A 21396-nucleotide genomic window follows, 5' to 3' on the forward strand; every position below is an offset into this window, starting at 1 on the left:
GATATGAAACACATGGTAAAACCATCTTAAAAAGGAAGAGAAAATAAAAGAGTTGATAACACTTTCTAATTCATTCCATGAGACCAGTATTACCCTGATACAAAGACATCACAAGAAAACTACAGACTAACATCTCTTATAAATATAGATGCAAAAATCCTGAACGAAATGCTAGCAAACCAAATCCAGCAGCATACTAAAAAGATTATACACCATGACCATGACCAAGTAGGATCTATCCCAGGAATGCAAAGGTGGTTCAACATATGAAAATGAAATCTATATAATATACCACATTAATGGGGGTGGGGGGAACCTCATGTTATTTTTTTCACAGATGCAAAAACAGCATTTGACAAAATGTATCACCCTTTCATAAGAAAAACACTCAACAAACTACAAATAGAAGGGAACTTCCTCAATCTGATAAGGGCATCTATGAAAACCCCCCAGCTAACATCATACTTAAAAGTTAAAGACCCCCCTTTTCACGAAGATGGCGCCGAAAGCAAAGAAGGAAGTCCCTGCCCCTCCCAAAGCCGAAGCCAAGAAAGCAGTGCTGAAAGGCGTACACAGCCACAAAAAAAAGAAGATCCGGACGTCACCCACCTTCCGACGGCCCAAAACACTGCGGCTCAGGAGGCAGCCCAAATATCCTCGGAAGAGCGCCCCTAGGAGAAACAAGCTTGACCACTATGCCATCATCAAGTTCCCCCTCATCACCGAGTCAGCCATGAAGAAAATAGAAAACAACAACACACTGGTGTTCACTGTGGATGTCAAGGCTAACAAGCACCAAATTAAACAGACTGTGAAGAAGCTCTATGACATTGACGTGGCTAAGGTCAACACCCTGATCAGGCCTGATGGAGAGAAGAAGACATATGTTCGACTGGCTCCTGACTATGACGCTTTGGATGTTGCCAACAAAATTGGGATCATCTAAACTGAGTCCAGCTGACTAATTCAAAATATAAAAGTTTTCACTTAAAAAAAAAATGTTAAAGACTGAAAGCTTGCCCATTAAAATCAGAACAAAGATGTCTCTTCCCCTCTACGACAGAGCTATCTGCTCTTGTCATTTCTACTCAACATTATATTGGAAGTTCTAAGCAGGGCGATTAGACATGTTAAAAAAAAAAAAAAAAGGCATCCAGATGGGAAAGCAGACGGGAGAAAGAAGAAGTAAAGCTATCTTTTTTCACAGATGATATGGTATTATATGTAATAAACCCTAAAGAATTCACCAAAAAAACCTACTAGAGCTGCTAAATGAGTTTAGCAAAGTTGTAGGATACAAGATCAATATAAAAATATCACAGTAGCATAAAAAATGAGAATTCTTAGGATTAAATTTAACAAAAGAAACAGAGCTTAAAAAAACATTATTGAAAGAAATAAAGAAGATGTAAATAAATGAAAAAACATCCTATGTTCATGGACTGGAAGACTTAACATTGTTAAGATGGCAATACTCCCCAAACTGATCTACTGATTCAACATAATCTTTATCAGAATCCCAGCTGACTTCTTTGTAGAAATTGACAAGCTGATTCTAAAATTCACATAGGATTACAAGGGACCAAGAACAGCCAAAACAATCCTGAAAATGAATAAAGTAGAAGGGCTCACACTTCTCAATTGCAAAACTTGTTACAAAGCAACAGTAATCAAGAGAGTGTTACTGCAAAGACATAAAGATCAATGGAATATACCAATAATTGAGAGGAAAAACCCCATATATTTATGGTCAACTGATTTTCGAATGGCCAAGACCATTCAATGGGGATAAAATAGTCTTTTCAACAAATAGTGCTGGGACAACTGGGTAGGCACATGCAAAAGACTGAATTTGGACCCCCTACCAAACATGACATATAAAATTTTTAAAAATAAATTTATTTATTTATGGCTGTGTTGGGTCTTCGTTGCTGTGCGTGGGCTTTCTCTAGTTGCGGTGAGCGGGGGCTACTCTTCATTGTGGTACGCGGGCTTCTCATTGCCGTGGCTTCTCTTGTTGCAGAGCACAGGCTCTAGGCGCGCAGGCTTCAGCAGTTGTGGCACACGGGCTTAGTTGCTCCGCCACATGTGGAATCTTCCCAGACCAGGGCTCGAACCCGTGTCCCTTGCATTGGCAGGCAGATTCTTAACCACTCCGCCAACAGGGAAGCCCACATGACATATAAAAATTAATTCAAAATATATCAAAGACCTAAATGTTAAGAGCTAAAACTATAAAACTCTTAGAAGGAAGCATAGGTGTAACTTTTCATGGCCTTGGATTAGGCAATGGGTTCTTAAATATGACATCAAAAACACCGGCAACAAAAGAAACAAAGATAAAGTGGACTTCATCAAATTTTAAAACTCTGAGCACCAAAGGGCATTATCAAGTGAAATGACAACAAAAAGTGGAAGAAAATATTTGCAAGTCATACACCTGACAAGGGACTCATTCCAGAATTCATATAGAATTCTTATAACTCAACAATAAAAGGACAGCCCAATTTAAAAAATGGGCAAAAGATCTGAAGACATTTCTCCAAAGAACATAGTTAAAAAGGCCAATAAGGGGCTTCCCTGGTGGCGCAGTGGTTGGGAGTCCGCCTGCCGATGCAGGGGACATGGGTTCGTGCCCTGGTCCAGGAAGATCCCACATGCCGCGGAGCGGCTAGGCCCGTGAGCCATGGCTGATGAGCCTGCGCGTCCGGAGGCTGTGCTCTGCAACGGGAGAGTCCACAACAGTGAGAGGCCCGTGTACCGCAAAAAAAAAAAAAAAGGCCAATAAGCACATGAAAAGATGCTCAACCAAAACCACAAGAAGGTACTACTACTTCACACCTACTAGGATGGCTATAATAGAAAAGACAGAAAACAATAAGTGTTGATGAGAATGTAGAGAAATTGTAACTCTCATATAGTACGAGTGAGAAAACAAAATGGTGCAACCATTTGTGGAAAAGAGTCTGGCGGTTCCTTAAAAGTTAAACACTGAGTTACCATATAACTAGCAATGCCATTCCTAGGTATATACAAAAGAGAATTGAAAAATTTATTCACACAAAAACTTGTACAAGATATTCAAAGCAGCATTATTCATAACAGCCAAAAAGTGGAAACAACTCATATGTCCATTAACTGATGAATAATTAAACAAACTAGTATATTCATACAATGCAATATTATTCAGCCCTAAAAAGGAGTAAAGTACTGATACATGCTATTTATATGGATGAACTTTGAAAACGTTATGCTAAGTAAAAGAAGTCAGATACAAAAGGCCACATATTGAATGATTTAATTTATATGAAATGTCCAGAATAGGCAAATGTATAGAGACAGAAAGTGGTTGCTGGGGGAGGGAGAAGAGGGGGAATGAGGAATGACTGCTAAAGGGTACAAGGTTTCTTCTTGGGGTGATGTAAATGTTCTGGAATTAGTGGTGACAGTTGTACAACATTGTGAATATGCTAAGTCACTAAACTCTATATTATATAATGGTTAAAACGGTGAATTTTATCTCAACAACAGCAAAAACCTACCTGAAAAATTGCAAGTGAATGATAAACACAAAATCCAGGACAGTGCTTACCTCTGAAGGAGGAAGAAATGGGACGGGATCATAAAGTTATGGATAATGTTCTTCTTAAACTGAGCAGAAGACACACAAGTGTCTGTAGTTACTCTTCATATCTTACACATATTTTTAAAATATCTTATCAATATTTAACAAGATACTAAGGGTATCAAAACGGGACTGCAGTTTTTGTTTTTGTTTTCAGTTAAAAGCATGGGTAAAGCTATTTGCTTTAAAACTATGTACAACTTTCATAAAAATGAAAATTAAAAAAAAAAAGAATAGAAGGCAGTGAGTGTAGAGACTATCCTTTCAGAATTTTGGTTCTTAAGACAAGTAAAAAGAAAAGATGGCAGTTACAGAGAGTAAGAGTCAACAGAGTAAGGGTTTTTTTTTGTAATTTTAGTGGTTCTTTTCCCCCAAGAATGTGTGAGCATGTTTATTGGTGATAGGAAATGAATGAGTGCAAAGTGAGTTTGCCAAGATAGGAAAAAAGATGTAAGGTCCTTGATAATACAGAGAGGATTAGGATCCAGAATTCAGATGTAGTTAGGAATTTTCATTTGACAGATTATGAAACAAGGGAGAAATATTTAAGGATGGGAAGAGATAGACCCAAGTTTGATGGCAGATATTACAGGTAGAAGAAGGCACTCCCATTTGATAGTCCACATTTTCTTTAAGTTTTCTACTAGGAGTAAGGGAAGATGGAGGAAGGACAAGGGTAGCTGAGGGAAGATGAGGGCTTAAAGATCAATGTTTGAGAATGACAGCTGAAGAGACTAAGAGGGAGTTGATGCGTAAAAGGATTCCTTGGCAGTTCTGGGAGTCCAGTGAGTTGGCACCAGTCCCACACTGCACTACAGTAAAGACGCAGAAATGAAGAATGCAAATATTTCTGAGTGGGGATAGGTTCTTGGTGAGTAGGTATGACAAAAAAAGGATTAGGAAGAAAAGAAGTTGGAATCAAAGTGTTGAGAGAAGTAAAAAATCAATTTGTGGTGCTCAAGAAGTATAAATTAAGGAGGGGCTAAGTTACTAAAGTCAAGGTTCCGAGGTCATGTGAAGGTGAAGAACAAATATGAAATAAAGGAGTGACATCAAGAAGGGGAGAGGGTTTCGCAAGCTGTATAATCCAAAGTTGACAAGATTTCTGAATAAACAGTCTGATCAATAAAATGGGAGTAAGTAATTCTTGTTGTACCTACCACAAAGAGTTCAAAAGTGAAATAATTTCTTGGTCGGAGGAGAAAGGGCCTCAAAATATAATGTGTAATCTAATGAGGTTGTAAATTACTCAGCTACTACATGTATTTATTATTTACTTGATAGTGTAACTTTTACTTGAAGAACAATAAAAATGTATTCTCTAAAATGTTTATATTTCTGATAGTATATCAAATAGACCTGGTTTTCCCCATCATTTCCAAGAATTTATTTGTTCAACTCGTATTTATTGAGTACTTATGTGCCGGGCACTATACTGGATGCAGTATATATATTGCCAGACAAATAGACAGTTTCTCTCCTCAAGGCCCTTTCTTTCCAGTACCACAGTCAGCCTATAAATAAGGTTACAAGCAAAAATTTATAATTATAAATTATATATGAGAGTGTTGCAAGAGAATAAAGTAGAGGATTTATTTAAATTGGGTGGTTAGGAAAGATTTCTTTTGAAGTAATATTTAAGCTAAGACCTAAAGGATAAAAGACAACCACGTGAAAAATTTCTAAACAGTGGCATGATGATTCTATGCTTAAGGACAGTGGTTAGACAGAAAAAGACAGCCCAGGTCCTAACCTGAAGAACTCCAACATCTAAAGTTTAGGCAGCTCTTTTTTGTGGCACCTCAGAGGCAATCAGCCACTTCAGGATAAAGCGGAACATCTCTTTCCCAGCTACTGGCTGCCAGAAACTCATTGAAGTGAACGATGAACGAAAACTTCATACCTTTTATGAGAAGCGTATGGCCACAGAAGTTGCTGCTGACGCTCTGGGTGAAGAATGGAAGGGTTATGTGGTCCGAATCAGTGGTGGGAACGACAAACAAGGTTTCCCCATGAAGCAGGGTGTCTTGACCCATGGCCGAGTCCGCCTGCTACTGAGTAAGGGGCATTCCTGCTACAGACCAAGGAGGACTGGAGAAAGAAAGCATAAATCTGTACGGGGTTGCATTGTGAATGCAAATCTGAGTGTTCTCAATTTGGTCATCGTAAAAAAAGGGAAGAAGGATATTCCTGACTCACTGATACTACTGTGCCTTGTCGTCAAAAGAGCTAGCAGAATCCACAAACTTTTCAATCTCTCTAAAGATGATGTCCGACAGAGTGAAATAAGTCAGAAAGAGAAAAGCAAATACTGTACGCTAATACATGTATATGGAATCTAAAAAACAAAAAAAAAATGGTCATGAAGAACCTAAGGGCAAGACGGGAATAAAGACGCAGACTTACTAGAGAATGGACTTGAGGATACGGGGATGGGGAAGGGTAAGTTGGGACAAAGTGAGAGAGTGGCATGGACATATATACACTACCAAGTGTATAACAGATAGCTGCTGGGAAGCAGCCGCATAGCACAGGGTGATCAGCTCGGTGCTTTGTGACCACCTAGAGGGGTGGGATAGGGAGGGTGGGAGGGAGGGAGACGCAAGAGGGAAGCGATATGGGGATATATGTATATGTATAACTGATTCACTTTGTTATAAAGCAGAAACTAACACACCATTGTAAAGCAATTATACTCCGATAAAGATGTTAAAAAAAATAAAAAATAAAGATGATGTCCGCCAGTATGTTGTGAGAAAGCCCCTAAACAAAGGTAAGAAACCTAGGACCAAAGCACCCAAGATTCACCATCTTGTTACTCCATGTGTTCTGCAACACAAATGTCAGCGTATTGCTCTGAAGAAACAGCGTACTAAGAAAAATAAGGGAGAGGCTGCAGAATATGCTAAACTTCTGGCAACAATAAAGAAGGCCAAAGGAAAACGCCAGGAACAGATTGTCAATAGATGGAGGCTGTCTTCTCTGAGAGCTTCTACTTCTAAGTCTGAGTCCAATAAAAAATGAGATGTTCTAAGGATAACAAATAAATAAGAAGAGACAAAAAAAAGTTCAGGCAGAAGAGGAGTCAACAAAGGAATCTATACAGAAGCAGCAAGAGAGATAAGGAGGAGGAATCTATAAAATCTTCAAAAGCAAGAGAAAAGAAATTGTTTTAAAGAGAAAAGAGTGGTCAATTGTATTGAATGATGCAAAGAAGCAGGACGTGGAAGAAAATAAGAACTTTAAAAGGTCTACTGGATTTAGCAAATAAAGGTATTTTGCAGCCTTGAATAAACTGGTTCAGTGCAAAGTGCTAAAGCCAGTCTAAATGGGTTGAAGAGTGCATAAAGAGAGGGGTAGGGAAGAGAGAACAGGGAAAGAAAAAAAGGAAGAGAAGGAAGAGAGAGATTTCCCCATATTATAACTCTGGATAAAATAAAACACACAGGGCTTCCCTGGTGGCGCAGTGGTTGAGAGTCCGCCTGCCGATGCAGGGGACACGGGTTCGGGACACGCGTCCGTGCCCTGGTCCGGGAAGATCCCACATGGGATCTTGAGCCATGATGGGCCCGTGAGCCATGGCCGCTGAGCCTGCGCGTCCGGAGCCTGTGCTCCGCCACGGGAGAGGCCACAACAGTGAGAGGCCTGCGTATCGCAAAAAAAAAAAAGAAAAAGAAAAATTAACATATAGCTGAGCTCAACATGACAGGGCAATCCCTAGGCACCTAAAGATGAGGCCTCAGGACCTTGATGGTAGAAGGCCTACTAAGCTCTCCCTGCGAAATGCTCAGAGAGATGAATGGTTGTCTCCATCCTTGAAACAGGGACTAGAAAAACAGCACTACATCATCACCTGCTATCCCCTGAACGCATCAAAAAACTCACCATCTACCAAGGTATAAATGGAAAAGGTCATGCATAGAAGGTTGGAATTTCAGACCACAGTCATTGGTGGACCTAAAGAATGTACACCTTTCATCCAAAGCAGGAACCCTTAGCTTAGGTATTAACATTTTAAAACCAGTCCATATAAAGTTCTCAGGTCTTCAGTTAAAGACTTGAGTCTCTAGCAAAAGCACATATGGAACTGCCCGATAAGAACCCCTCTAAAATCCAGGATATGAAAAACATCCAGAGAATGAGATGACAATCAAAACTGCAAACCACACAAGGAAACAAACCACTGCAAGAAAGTCAGAAGCAGCAAACTACGAAAACACTTACAAAGTACTACAGATAATAGAAGATTTGAAAGAAATTATAAAATAAGAACATTTAGAATGTTTTTTTAAAAAAGGCAGAAATAGTAACCAAAAGGCAAAAAATTTTGTTTTTGTTTAAAAAACAAAAAAATAGCAAATTTTGGGGAAAAGAATCAAAAAGATATTTTAGGAACTAAAAAAAGGGACTTAAAAAAGTGATTGATATATAATAAAACAATATTTATATAAGTGTTAATTGTAGAATATAGGTGGTAGGTATATAGGTATTCACTATATAGATCTTTCATTTTTTCTGTATGCTCAACAATTTTCATTATAAAATATCACTGAAATAAAAAAATAAGTAAATAACATCAGGTGCGGTGAATAGAGAAAATCCTCTGTATCTTCTAAGCTCTATGTTTTTTCCTTTTACATTTAAATCTTTAATCCACCTGCAATTGATTATTGTATGGTATGGGGTAGAAGTTCAAATTCACTATTTCCCATATGGATAACCAACTGTCTCAGAACCTTTTACTGAAAAATTCATTCTTTCCCCCACTTCTCTGCAATACCATCTTTGTCTTATCAAGTGGTCAAATATGTAAGGGTCTGCAACTGGGCTCTCTTTTCTGTTCCACTGGTCTATCCTTATGCCAATATCACATGTCTCAATTACTGTAGCTTTCTATCTTATACTTTAAGAATGCTTTGACTATTCTTGGCCCTTTATACTTCCATACAAAATTCCATACAAAATCCTGTTGGGATTTTTATATGATTGATTTGAATATATAGAAAAATTGGGGGAAAACAGATACCTTTACAATATTGAGTCTTCTAATTCATGATCATAAAAAAATCTTATTTTTAAAATTCATTGTTCTTTAATGCCTCTAAATAATGCTTCAGAATTTTTGCCTTAAGTCTCCCGCATCTCATTAGATCCATACCCAAGTGTTTCATATATTTTTTTTTGCTATTACAGTTGGTGACATTTTTGTTATATCCATTTTCTAATATGAAAATTTAAATGTATGATTTTGAAAAAAAATGTATGATTTTGTATCTAGCATCCTGCTAAACTGTTATTTGTGTAACTAATCTGTAAATTTTCTTGGATATCATGAACATAATCATACCTGCAAACAATGACAGTTCTGTCTCTCCTTTTCATCTCTTGCATCTTTGTTTGTTTTTGCCTGTCTGCCTTACTGTGCTGCTTAAGACCACCAGAACAATATTTAATACAAACAATGACAGCAGGTATCCCTGTTATGTTTCCCCATCTCAAAAGGAAAGCTTTCAACTTTTCAATATTAACTATGATGTCTCCTATATAGTTTTTGTAGGCATTCCACCTGGTTAAAAAAGGTCCTTTCTTTGTCAAGTTGGACAAGACTTTTCATCATGAATGAATGTTGAATTTTATATAATGCTCTTGGTTTTTTTGCATCTATTGAGATGATCATATAATTTTTTTCCTTTAATCATCTAATATGGTTGACTACATGAATTGATTTTAACATTATATCAATCTTGCATTCGTGGGATAACTTGGTCATGGTATATCCTAAATTGGTTATGGTGTTTTAAGATCTGCATCTGTGTTATACATCAATGTCATATAATTATTCTTATCATACTGTCCTTGTCAGGAGTTACCATCTAGTCTCTAATTAAATGAGCTGGGAGTTTTTCTTCATTTTCAATTCTCTGGAAGATCAGAAATTGTTGGTCAAGACTGAAGTTACTTCTTTTATGAATTGTGATAGAACTCACTATGAAATTATTTGGGCTGTATGGAAAGATTTTTCACCACAGATTCAATTTATATAATTCATATAATTTATATATGTTATAGGATTACCAAGGTTTTCTATTCTCTTCAAGTCTATTTTAGCAAGTTATATTCTTTAGGAATTTGTCCACTTAAACCTATCTTTGCATTCAAAGCATAAAGTTATCCATACTACGTTTACCTTTTAGTGCCTGCTGCATCTGCAATGATATCCTCTTTTTTTCATTATTGACATTGGTTTTCTATGTTCTTTTCTTTCTTAATATCACAAGTGTGTCAAAGAACTAACTTATGGATTTGTTGTATGTTTGTTTTCTGTTTCATTCTTTTGTGTTCTTATCTTTATCTTATCTTCATTATTTCTTTTCTTTAACATTCTTTGGGTTTATTTTGCTATTCTTTTGCTAACTTCCCAAGAGGAACGTTTACTTCATTTATTTCCTGCCTTTTTTTTCTAAGATAAGCATTAAGGACATGTATTTGCTATCAATACCTAAATAGACATTTCTCCAAAGAAGATATACAGATTGCCAACAAACACATGAAAGGGCGCTGAACATCACTAATCATTAGAGAAATGCAAATCAAAACCACAATGAGGTATCACCTCACTCCGTCAGAAGAGCCAGAATGGCCATCGTCAAAAAATCTACAAACAGGGCTTCCCTGGTGGCGCAGTGGTTGAGAGTCCGCCGCCCGCCGATGCAGTGGACACGGGTTCATGCCCCGGTCCAGGAAAATCCCACATGCTGCAGAGCGGCTGGGCCCGTGAGCCATGGCTGCTGAGCCTGCACGTCCAGAGCCTGTGCTCCGCAACAGGAGAGGCCACAACAGTGAGAGAGAGGCCCGCGTACCGGAAAAAAAAAAAAAAATCTACAAACAATAAACGCCAGAGAGGGTGTGGAGAAAAGGGAACCCTCTTGCACTGTTGGTGGGAATGTACACTAATACAGCCACTATGAAGAACAGTATGGAGGTTCCTCAGAAAACTAAAAATGGAACTACTATACAACCCAGCAATTCCACTACTGGGCATATACCCTGAGAAAACCATAATTCAAAAAGAGCCATGTACCACAATGTTCACTGCAGCTCTATTTACAATAGCCAGGTCATGGAAGCAACCTAAGTGTCCAATGACAGATGAATGGATAAAGAAGATGTGGCACATATATGATGGAATATTATTACTCAGCCATAAAAAGAAACGAAATTGAGTTATTTGTAGGGAGGTGGATGGACCTAGAGTCTGTCATACAGAGTGAAGTAAGTCAGAAAGAGAAAAACAAATACCGTGTGCTAACACATATATATGGAATCCAAAAAAAAAAAAAAAAGGTTCTGAAGAACCCAGGGGCAGGACAGGAATAAAGACGCAGATGTAGAGAATGGACTTGAGGACACGGGGAGGGGGAAGGGTAAGCTGGGACAAAGTGACAGAGTGACATGGACATATATACACTACCAAATGTAAAATAGATAGCTAGTGAGAAGCAGCTGCATAGCACAGGGAAATCAGCTTTGTGTGCACCTAGAGGCGTGGGATAGGGAGGGTGGGAGGGAGACGAAAGAGGGAGGAGATAAGGGGATGTATGTATATGTATAGCTGACTCACTTTGTTATACAGCAGAAACTAACACAGCATTGTAAAGCAATTATACTACAATAAAGATGTTAAAAAAAAAGGACATGTATTTGCTATCATATATCATATTGCTTTAGCTTATCTTACAAGTTTTGATGTGTAGCATTTTTATCTTTCAGTCCAAAATATTTTCCAATTACCATTGTGATTTCTTCTTTTACTGACAGGTTACATGTAAAAATGTGCTTCTTAATTTTGAAACAGAGATTTTTAAAAATCTTTTAAAAAAATTGTTTTATGGCTTGATAACTTGATTTCAGTTCTTTGAAATCTGTTGATACTTTATGACACAGAACATGGTAAAAAATTTTTTTAAATAAATGTTTCATATATATTTGAAATTTGTCACTTTCAAAGTGATTGGGTGTATAGTTCTATATAATCATTAGGTGAAATTTGTTAAATGAGATGTTCCAGTCTTCCAAACATCCCTGCTGATTGTTTTCCTCTACTTTTATCAATTACTGAGAGGTATATTAAAATCTCCAACAACCGTGGTAGGTATAACATTGCTCCTTGTAGTTCTGTCAGTTTTTGCTTTATATATTTTTTTACGGTAGAACAGATTTTTTAATATGAATCCCTTTTCTCTCTTCTCACCTTAAGTATCATGACCAAAATCAGCTTCTATATGATGATCTTCACTAATTCTCTTTCTTATCTTCAAATTTACCTATTTTATGGTAGCAACTGGGCTTACTAAAACATCTTGAAAGGCATGTACCCTTGTCAGTCTTTTTGAAAGCTAACTTATAACATGTTTTAAGCTGCAGTTTTCTATAACTACCTGCTTAAAAAGGAAGATACTGAAGTTCTCAATTGTTTGTCATTCGTCAAACACCTCATCCATTAAAAAAGAAAAGGCTTATCAACAGGTATCAAGCTCTCAAAGGACTCACCAATTTTTACTGCTATTACTACCTAATGTATACCTGGCACTGCATTTTAACAGGTATCAAGCTCTCAAAGGACTCACCAATTTTTACTGCTATTACTACCTAATGTATACCTGGCACTGCATTTTCAAACACTAATGCACTCTCCCCAACAGATAATAATACAAAGTGGTTTTTATTATCTCTATAGTTTTTACAGAAGCAATAAATAAGAAAGTAACAGAAACCCGAGGTCTAAGACTAATCACCAGCAAAGGTCAAACAAATGTTGCTGTCAACAGATTCTTTTCACCAAAATGAATATCTCAGTGTGAACATCCCACATGCAAGAATGGCTTCATTTAAGTACCTTGTACTTCTGTCTCAGTTCTTCCGTGTCTTCTTTTTCTACTTCTAGGACACGGCGCCGTTCGGTAGCATCTTCGGCATAATCAAGCTTAACAAAAACAGATATAATTAGTCTTATTTCCTAAAGTACCCCCAATTAGCCATAAAAAAGTCATTTACACAACTACAGTACTGTATGAAAATAAGAAACTTCTAACTTTTTGCTCAGCTACCTCTTGCTTTATTGTCACCCCACAGAGAAAATAGCATGCAAAATAGTTCATTAATCTTTTCATGCTGGTGGTTCCCAACAGGCACATGTGTTGATGATAACAGACTTTACTTCAATGTTCAATGCCAAAGAATTAGGAGTAAATGGAGAAAAATATTTCAGGCAATGAAAAGAAGATATCACAGATGACAGCTGTACATAGCTCTACAGGGGCAAAGCTTCTACCACAGCAATTATTTTAAGAGTTAAGCAACGCTGCCTATGGAAATGAGCACCGGGGTCTGGGTTTAAATCTGACCTTGCCTTGTGGCATAACCCTCGGGAAACCACTCAACTTCTTTATAACAGGGGCATTATTTGCCACCTACCTGCCTCAAAGGCAGCACTAAATGAGAATGTAAAATACATTTTAAAATTTCCCCTCAAAAACATTAAAACTACATCTAAATTTGGAATTAGTATCAATTTTAAATATCCCAAAAACAAGTGAACCAATGAGATCAACTTACCTCCATTTCCATGCGACCCATGCCCATGACATCATACTTGACAACGATTGGAATGGGATCTGTTCTCCCTGTAACAGAAACATATAATTAAGGTTAGATGCAAAGCTAAGTCAACAGTTCGCTTTACACATTGGGTTTGGGTGGTTAGAGATCTTGCCTTGGAGTGCAGAGACCAGAAAGCTACAGTGAACCAAACACAAGCCATTCTCACAGCTTACAACCAAACCTACCTCTCCCAGTTCAAGCCCAACTAACCACCTTGGTTGACCTTCCAGTTGGGGATGATTCCAGATTACTATGGCAAAATTAAATAAGTAATGCAAAAGCACTTCTAAGCAATGGCACCAGGAAGTTTAAAATCAAAAACATTAGAAATTCCTTTTTAAAAAGACCTCCAAATAACTTTCCACCAAAAATCACTTCACTCTTACTGTCCACTGACATCTTCCCACACACACTTTTAAAACTGGTAATAAATATCTCAACTGACATGTTTAAATCGGAAGAGCACAGTTTCAAACATGATACAGGAAAATTCAATAACAGCAACTCAGCGTGTTTAATATATTTTTTGTTTTCAAAAGATGCTTTACAATTAAATGAGGTGGTGAAAAAAATTAAACAGAAAGCAACAGTTAGTTGCCCTTAGGAACAAAAAGTAGTTTCACTTTTAAACTGGTGCTCTGAGGTCCCATTTTCCAGAGTGGATTTAACACTGGCTGTGGCAATCAGTAAGCTGTGAAAAGGACTAGTTGCGAAGAAAATTGACTTTAAACTAATTTATCTATGCTGGAGATTTTAAAAAAATGTATATTTAATCCACTCATAACCAGCCAAACAAAGCAAAATGGGGCAGACAAGCACTTTACTACCACAGCTGTTTTACATCACAACTTGCGCTGTTTATTGTGATGTAAGCCCACTGAAAAGAGGACTTACCTTATCCGTTGTATACCTTTAGTGAAAAAACACAATGTTTACTTCCCTCATCACTTCACTCAGGCTGGTGTAAACAACTGTTTTTTTATTTATTTTTTTTGTTATACACACATATATATTATACCTTTGGGCTAAAAGTTGAGTTTTGTCAGTCTAAATCTGAGATATTACCAAAAGCAAATTTGGAAAAAAAAAAAAGCAATAAAAGCCATGATCATGACTAGGATTAGTCCAGGAGGAAAAAAAAAGAAACTGTTTCCAAAGTGACCAGCAACCACTTGTATCCAGTTGCTCTGTATTTGTGGGATTAATTTGTGTTTCAAAAAGTAATGAAAAACAAATTCAGAAGTTCAATTACTTATCACCAATATCCCATTATTGCTTGTAAACAATAAGAAGGTAATTAGGAACAGTGAAAAAAATGTTTAATAAAGAACATCTCATGCCAGAAAAGAGAACAAAGTTCTAAAATACAGCCTTCTTTTAGATACTATCAAATACTGTCAGTTAAACAAAATAAAAATGCATTATTACCTGATGCCCAATGGTATAATAAATAAGCAGTGACTGCAATCTTTAGCAAAAGGACCAAATTAAAGACAGGTTATAAAAATGACTTCCTAGGTGCAATATCACTTTCATAACGTCTCAATCAGGGATTTACTGGTAAAAAGAAATGGTCCAATGAAAGAATTGAAAACAAATGTCAAAGTAATTTTCCTTTTTTTTTGATTTGATATCTTTCGATTTATCAGAATTTGCTTTGTAAGAATCAAGAAAATTTTGGTATAAATTCATTACCTCTGTAAACCCCTGTTATAAACTCTGCATTAGTACTTTTGCCTTCTAAGGCAGTCAAAGTTTGTTTTAATTTATTTATAGATTGCAGTAGCAAGTGCTAGTGCCCATTATATTGTGGGGAAATCAAGTTTTTACAGTATTAGAATTTAATGTTTTAACTGATTTTTTTTTGGCAGTTCTAACACAAACAGATATATCCCTTCTTAACATTACCCTTTAATGAACAAGGATCAGACAAGTTGCATAAGGAAAGGAAAGGAAAATGAAAAAGACCAAGCAGAAGGATGAAGGCTACAACAGAGAAATTAAGCCTAACATATTGGTGCACTGATGACAAAAGGAGTAATTCAGTCTGAAAATAAAAAATTACCACTGCTAAGTTTACCATCACCACAACAAGTCCAGGATCATAATGCTGTAAAAAAGAAACACCATTTGTTAGGCAGAAACCATTAGGGTAGGAAACAGGCCTTCTAGCAGGCAGACAGGATGGGGTAAAGTAACAATTGGGCTTTGTCCCTCCCCCAATTTCAGCTGGGGACACGGGAAGGACACTTTGTGCTACAGCGGTTGTTTTCATACTGGTTGGGTCAGGGTGTGAGATTTTTGTACTGCTACTTGAGAACATGAGCAACCTCCTCTAAAATAATGCAGGGGGAGGGGAGAAGGTGAGAGAAAGTGAAAAAACTAGCTCTAGCTTCCGATCTCTCATTTAACTACTCATTCCGGTAAATCAATACTCAGGGCCCAAGGTGGGACTTTTTCCTTAAAGAAATAACAGCAAAGACAGATCAACTGGACAGTGATCATCAAGTCATTTGCTACACTAAAAGAACTCTAAGAGGATATGGGGGGTGGAGGGGTTCATCAAGACCTTATTGAAAATATATAACAAGTAAAAGGTCTGGAAAATAACCTTAGATCTTCAGTGCTTGGAAAACTTATGTGCATTTGAGTTCTGTTATGAACGAATAAAACTCTTGAAGGAGCTTTCCTTAGAACTTTTGTTTCCTTTAAATGAAGTTTTCCCAAGTCCGCCAACATCTTTTTGCACACAACAAAGCCAAGCTTTGAAGAACACCAGTAACTCCAGAGAAAGTGGCATCAAAAGGGCTGTCACATTTACAATTAGTCCACTCAGAGGTAACTCACAGAAAACAAACAGTCTGGCTTTAAAAACAATCTGAAGGCAACATTACTGCCTGGGCCAAATAGTAATTTCTTTCATTAGAGGCTCCTGACCAAGGAAAAATCTCACTGGGAAAAGACACTGAACAATACATACAGGAAGAGGTTGCAGCATTTAAAAAAAGAAAAAAAATCCCCTTAATTTATTCATTTGTGATCAATGATAAATCCTATCATAGAGCACATCACTGTGGAACATCTGAATAACAACCTATAGTTTATGACTTTTCAAAGGGTAGGTAGCAACAGAATATTTGCTATTATAATATTCTCTAGAAAACTCAACTTCTTTTTAAAACACATTGAATGAAATCCAGGTTCCCTATTTCTTGGTTTCTCTTAACAGGGACAAATATTTCTTAAAATCCATTAAAATAAGAACATTTTGTTGTTTATTTCATTTCAAAGGAGGCAACTTCAACCATAACACTTACTTTCCTTAAAAGAAACTGTCCTCTTCAGCCAAAGATCTATATATAGATACCATGACTGTGATCTAGCCAACTGGACAAGGGAGGAAAAAGGAAAGAAAACATACCACATCTAGAATGTTTCAATACCAATGTATTCATGTGATCGGGGAAAAAAATTGATATTCATATTTTCTAAATCAAAACTGTACATCTATATACAAATATCGAATCATTATGTTGTACACCTGAAACTAAAATAATATTGTATGTCATTCGTACCTCAATTAAAAAACTTTTTTAAGGGCTCCCCTGGTGGCATAGTGGTTAATACGCCTGCCAATGCAGGGGAGACGGGTTCAAGCCCTGGTCCGGGAAGATCCCACATGCCGCAGAGCAACCAAGCCCGTGCACCACAGCTACTGAGCCTGCGGGCTCCAGAGCCTGCGAGCCACAACTAAACTACTGAAGCCCACGTGCCTAGAGCCTGTGCTCTGCAACAAGAGAAGCCACCGCAATGAGAAGCCCATGCACTGCAACGAAGAGTAGCCCCCGCTCTCAACAACTAGGGAAAGCCTGCGCACAGCAATGAAGACCCAACACAGCCCCCCAAAATCAATTAATTAATTAATTTAAAAAAATTTTTTAAAGAGATGGGAAAAACTTTAAATGATGTTTCATTAACCAAACAGTATTGTACATTCTATATGTTAGAAGGTAGGCTTACTTCTACAATGACAAACATGCTAAAATGTTCACATATTCATCTCTTGCTAAAATGTGATGGTATTATGACTTATCATAACTGAAGAGAGAATAAAGCTAAATACCAAAATCCACTGATTGCTTATAGCCACACTGTTTCTGAGAATAATCCCTCACATTAATCAGTTTTGATTTTGAAACACTTAAGGATATACCAATCTACAAAACTGGCCCAAAGAACTGGACTGTGAAGAAATAATTTTTTTTTCCTACAAACACTATTTTTTTATTTATTTTTTTAATTTATTTATTTATTTTTGGCTGTGTTGGGTCTTCGTTTCTGTGCGAGGGCTTTCTCTAGTTGCGGCAAGCAGGGGCCACTCTTCATCGCGGTGCGCGGGCCTTTCACCGTCACGGCCTCTCCTGTTGCGGGGCACAGGCTCCAGATGCGCAGGCTCAGTAGTTGTGGCTCATGGGCCCTGCTGCTCCGTGGCATGTGGGATCTTCCCAGACCAGGGCTCAAACCCGTGTCCCCTGCATTGGCAGGCAGACTCTCAACCACTGCCACCAGGGAAGCCCTATTTTTAAATTTTTTTTAAGATTTTTTTTTTGATGTGGACCATTTTTAAAGTCTTTATTGAATTTGTTACAATATTGCTTCTGTTTTATGTTTTTTGGCCGTGAGGCATGTGGGATCTTAGCTCCCCCACCAGGGATCGAACTCGCACCCTGTGCAGTGGAAGGTGAAGTCTTAACCACTGGACCACCAGGGAAGGCCCACAAACACTATTTAAACAAACTAACTCCAGGAATAGAACTGGGAAGAAAATATTAAAGGACAACCATAATCTGGTAATCAGCACACTTCAGAACCAGAAGACACGTGACTTCTCCACAGAAATAAATTAGAAATGAAGAAGCTTCTGAAGTGATTAAAACACTAGTTGGATATCAACAGAGGTAAGAACACCCAATTTACCTCAGCTGCCTTTTCCTTTACTGAGATTCACTCAACAACACTTACTGAGTTGCTACTATATACCAAGTACTCTTGGAAGGCTTTGGGCATATGGCAGTGATTGAAACAAAGTCCCACACCCCATGAATTACCTATAATTAGGCAAAATAATCTTACCAATATAAACTTCTGGCATGGGGGGGGGGGCGGCGGGATGAACACTTGTGGAGCCAATGCACATATGGTTCAAAAAGTTTTTAAATGTCTAATGTTGTCTTTTAAAGATGTCTAAAACTGTTTTTAAAGACTGACCCCAATAAAGCAGAGGTAAATATAAATGCCATCAAAAATAACACAACATTGTAAAGCAACTATACTTCAATAAAAATTTTTTTAAAAAAGCCATCAGAAAGTCACAAAATCTACTTCCAAAAGGCCACTAAACTAATAAAAGCCAAGAACCTCACCTGACATCTTTAAATCCATTTCATACTTTAAGCAACTCAAATACATATGTGAAAATCAAGAATAATACAAAATTAGGAGGGTGACTATTCTCTGATTTGCAAAACTATTCAAAATAAGACTCTATAGTAAGCTATGTTAGTGTGTTTAAATATAATTTCATTTACTAAAACAGTGATTAGATACTACTTTCAGAAATACTTCCTGGGTAAAAAGTGGTACATTTATTTCCAAATCAAAGCTTCACTTTTGCATATTTCTCCTGAAAATAATAGTCTTCAGTAGCATAAGAACAATGATTACTTTCAGCATCATTTAGATATTTTTTCCTTAGGAAACATCAAGCATATTAATTATTCCCTATAGAGTTTCTAAGGTTGTTTTTTTTTTTAAAGGCTTCCTACTCAAAAGAGAATCCAAATTTTCTAGCACTACAAAAAATAACTATATTCTTGTCACAGCCTGTTTAATGATCTATACAACAATCAGGTTATTTTGATTTTCAAACACAGGTGTTTTTCTAAAAGCACAGAAGTTTAACTGTGACCAAAAGATCCTTCCATCTTCCCAAAGTATCAGAGCTGCCTTCTAGGATAAAATAGTTCAATTTTAATCATATAATCTAATATATTAATAAACAGGGACAGAAAAGGGGCAAAATAAATTATAAATTAAAATAAAGTGTTAGAATCAGAATGTTAAGCCTGGAAAAGATATCTCATTCAGGGGTGACATGAGATACTCAAGCCCTCAGGAGAGGTAATAAAGGGAATGCCTGAGGTACCATAAATTAAAAAAAAAAAAAAAAAAAAGTCACCTAAAGGAAATCATACTTTCACTCCAAATTTAGCTTAAATCACATCAACTCACTGAACACTGCCTGCTTCATGCTAACCATTTGGTAAGATAAAAATAAATTTATTTTTAAAGGAGAAAATCAATTTAGTAAATAAATTTCAGGGTAAAATAATTTAAAATATGAGGCATAGGGGGAGAAGGCAAAACAATTTTAGGTCCTTAGTTTTTAAAAAATGGGGAACACTTTTGTGCCCTGAGTTTTACTTATGTTTATATCCTGAATAACTGATACAGTATCTGGGACATAATTTGATATAACAAATTAAAAAGCATTTGTTGACTCAAGAGAATGAACATGTTCATAGTGGGTCTCACCTTGTTCAGGTATAAATAAATATTTAGTCATCACAGTGCTTTCTGCTTGATGCCACAAGATACTGATGATTTAACTGTCTTGTAATCAAGGAGTTATTTTATTAAACAGAAGATATATGCTATATTATACAGGTCTCCATATCTCAAAAAATATATACGCTAATATAAAGAAATAGTTGAGTTTTGCATTACTATTCATTACAACCTTGTTCAATTTCTTTTATCTATCATCACTCATTAGCAGACAAGAAGAAGCAGGCACCAAATGTTTAAGGAGTCAGACAGACTTAATGGTCTCTAAGGTTCACTTCAATTCTTAAGTTTGAAGAGTAGAAAATATTTGGGGGAGTTATGTAGATAGTAGCCAGTCCTATGGTATTGTAATAATCCAACAATCCAATGCCTTCTTAGAGTTGTATCCTCTTACTATTGGTTAAGTACTTCCATTAACTACACTGAGAATTTCTTAATATTCCAGGATCACTCTATAACCCCAAAAGACCTTCCAGCTTCATTTAGATTGTTCTTCCTTTACTCTACACATCAACTCCCTCCTCAACTCATCTTTAATTATTTTCTTTCTATATTTGTCTAGGTAGTCCCTAAAATCGCTGGCTACAAAAACTCAGTTCTCCAATAAGAGAATTTCTAAACACTTGTGTGACTTTTGACAATCAGCATATGAGTCTCAGCAGCCTCTCCTGCAAAATGGAGATATTATCCTCACTTTCAGGACTGGCATGTAGATCAAAAGAAACAACAAACAGAAGATGCTTTGTAAACCCTAACGTTTCACTATAAATCACTATATAGGATGCTGCTGAACTCTTAACACTGTCATCTTCTTAAGGCCTCAGAAAATTTAAAAATCAGTTTGTTCTTTCATTTCCAAAACTGGCAATAAGTACCTTAAAATTAGAGACACTCTAAGAAGCTGTGATAAATTTTAATGTTCTACCTACAATTTGGTGATAATGAAACAACCCTATTTACAGATGGAGAAAATTATTACCAAAGTATTACCCTCAAATCCTTCCCATGTTATCATTCCATTAACAAAAGAGTGACTACTGAGTTTGAAAAGCAAGGTTATACAAATGTTAAATCCAAGCCAAAAGAATGAAGCATACTTTATTAGCAAGACCTTCTCCAAATTAAACATATAGTACAAATCGTCTAAGGAAATTAATTAAGCCTAAGCAAAACAGAATAAATTAAAATGCTTACTATTTTACTATTACTGTCACCTGGAGGAAGACAATAGCACCTATGTAAGTGTACTGAACAGCAAGTTATTAATCCACAGTATGTCAAATTTGTAACAGATGAAGTCCACGTGGAATGTAGGAGTAAATTCAGAAAGTCAAGTAGATTGAAATTACTCAAAAATCCTCCTTATTTCCTCTGAAGTCTCTGCTAAAAAGCCCAGAGATCCTAGGTCATCCACAGAAATTTTCTTTTCCAGTTCTGAAGTCTATGATTCCATACAACTTTGAGGTCATTTTTGTCTCCTCTTA

General features: G+C 36.7%; 2 protein-coding genes across 7 annotated transcripts in view; one reads left to right on the forward strand and one right to left on the reverse strand.

Annotated features, from left to right (window-relative positions):
* Nucleotides 1-21396, reverse strand: part of GPATCH8 (G-patch domain containing 8) — a 98394-nt gene that overhangs the window by 30680 nt on the left and 46318 nt on the right. For 4 of the 6 annotated variants that reach the window (XM_060133238.1, XM_060133236.1, XM_060133241.1 and 1 more), the window contains 2 exons: nt 13241-13308; nt 12522-12608 (listed from right to left, as the gene is read on the reverse strand). In XM_060133238.1, the coding sequence (XP_059989221.1) occupies nt 12522-12608; nt 13241-13308 (155 nt within the window). Of the gene's footprint in view, nt 1-12521; nt 12609-13240; nt 13309-15350; nt 15396-21396 lie in introns of those variants that run through there. The other 2 variants (XM_060133240.1, XM_060133242.1) reach the window with 2 other exon arrangements.
* On the forward strand, nt 497-993 carry LOC132510941 (large ribosomal subunit protein uL23-like). Its single transcript, XM_060133521.1, has one exon. The coding sequence runs from the start codon at nt 497-499 to the stop codon at nt 944-946; it is 450 nt and encodes a 149-aa protein (XP_059989504.1). The 3' UTR covers nt 947-993.

This window comes from Lagenorhynchus albirostris, chromosome 20, assembly GCF_949774975.1.
Source record: "Lagenorhynchus albirostris chromosome 20, mLagAlb1.1, whole genome shotgun sequence".
In the NCBI taxonomy this organism is placed as follows: domain Eukaryota; kingdom Metazoa; phylum Chordata; class Mammalia; order Artiodactyla; family Delphinidae; genus Lagenorhynchus; species Lagenorhynchus albirostris.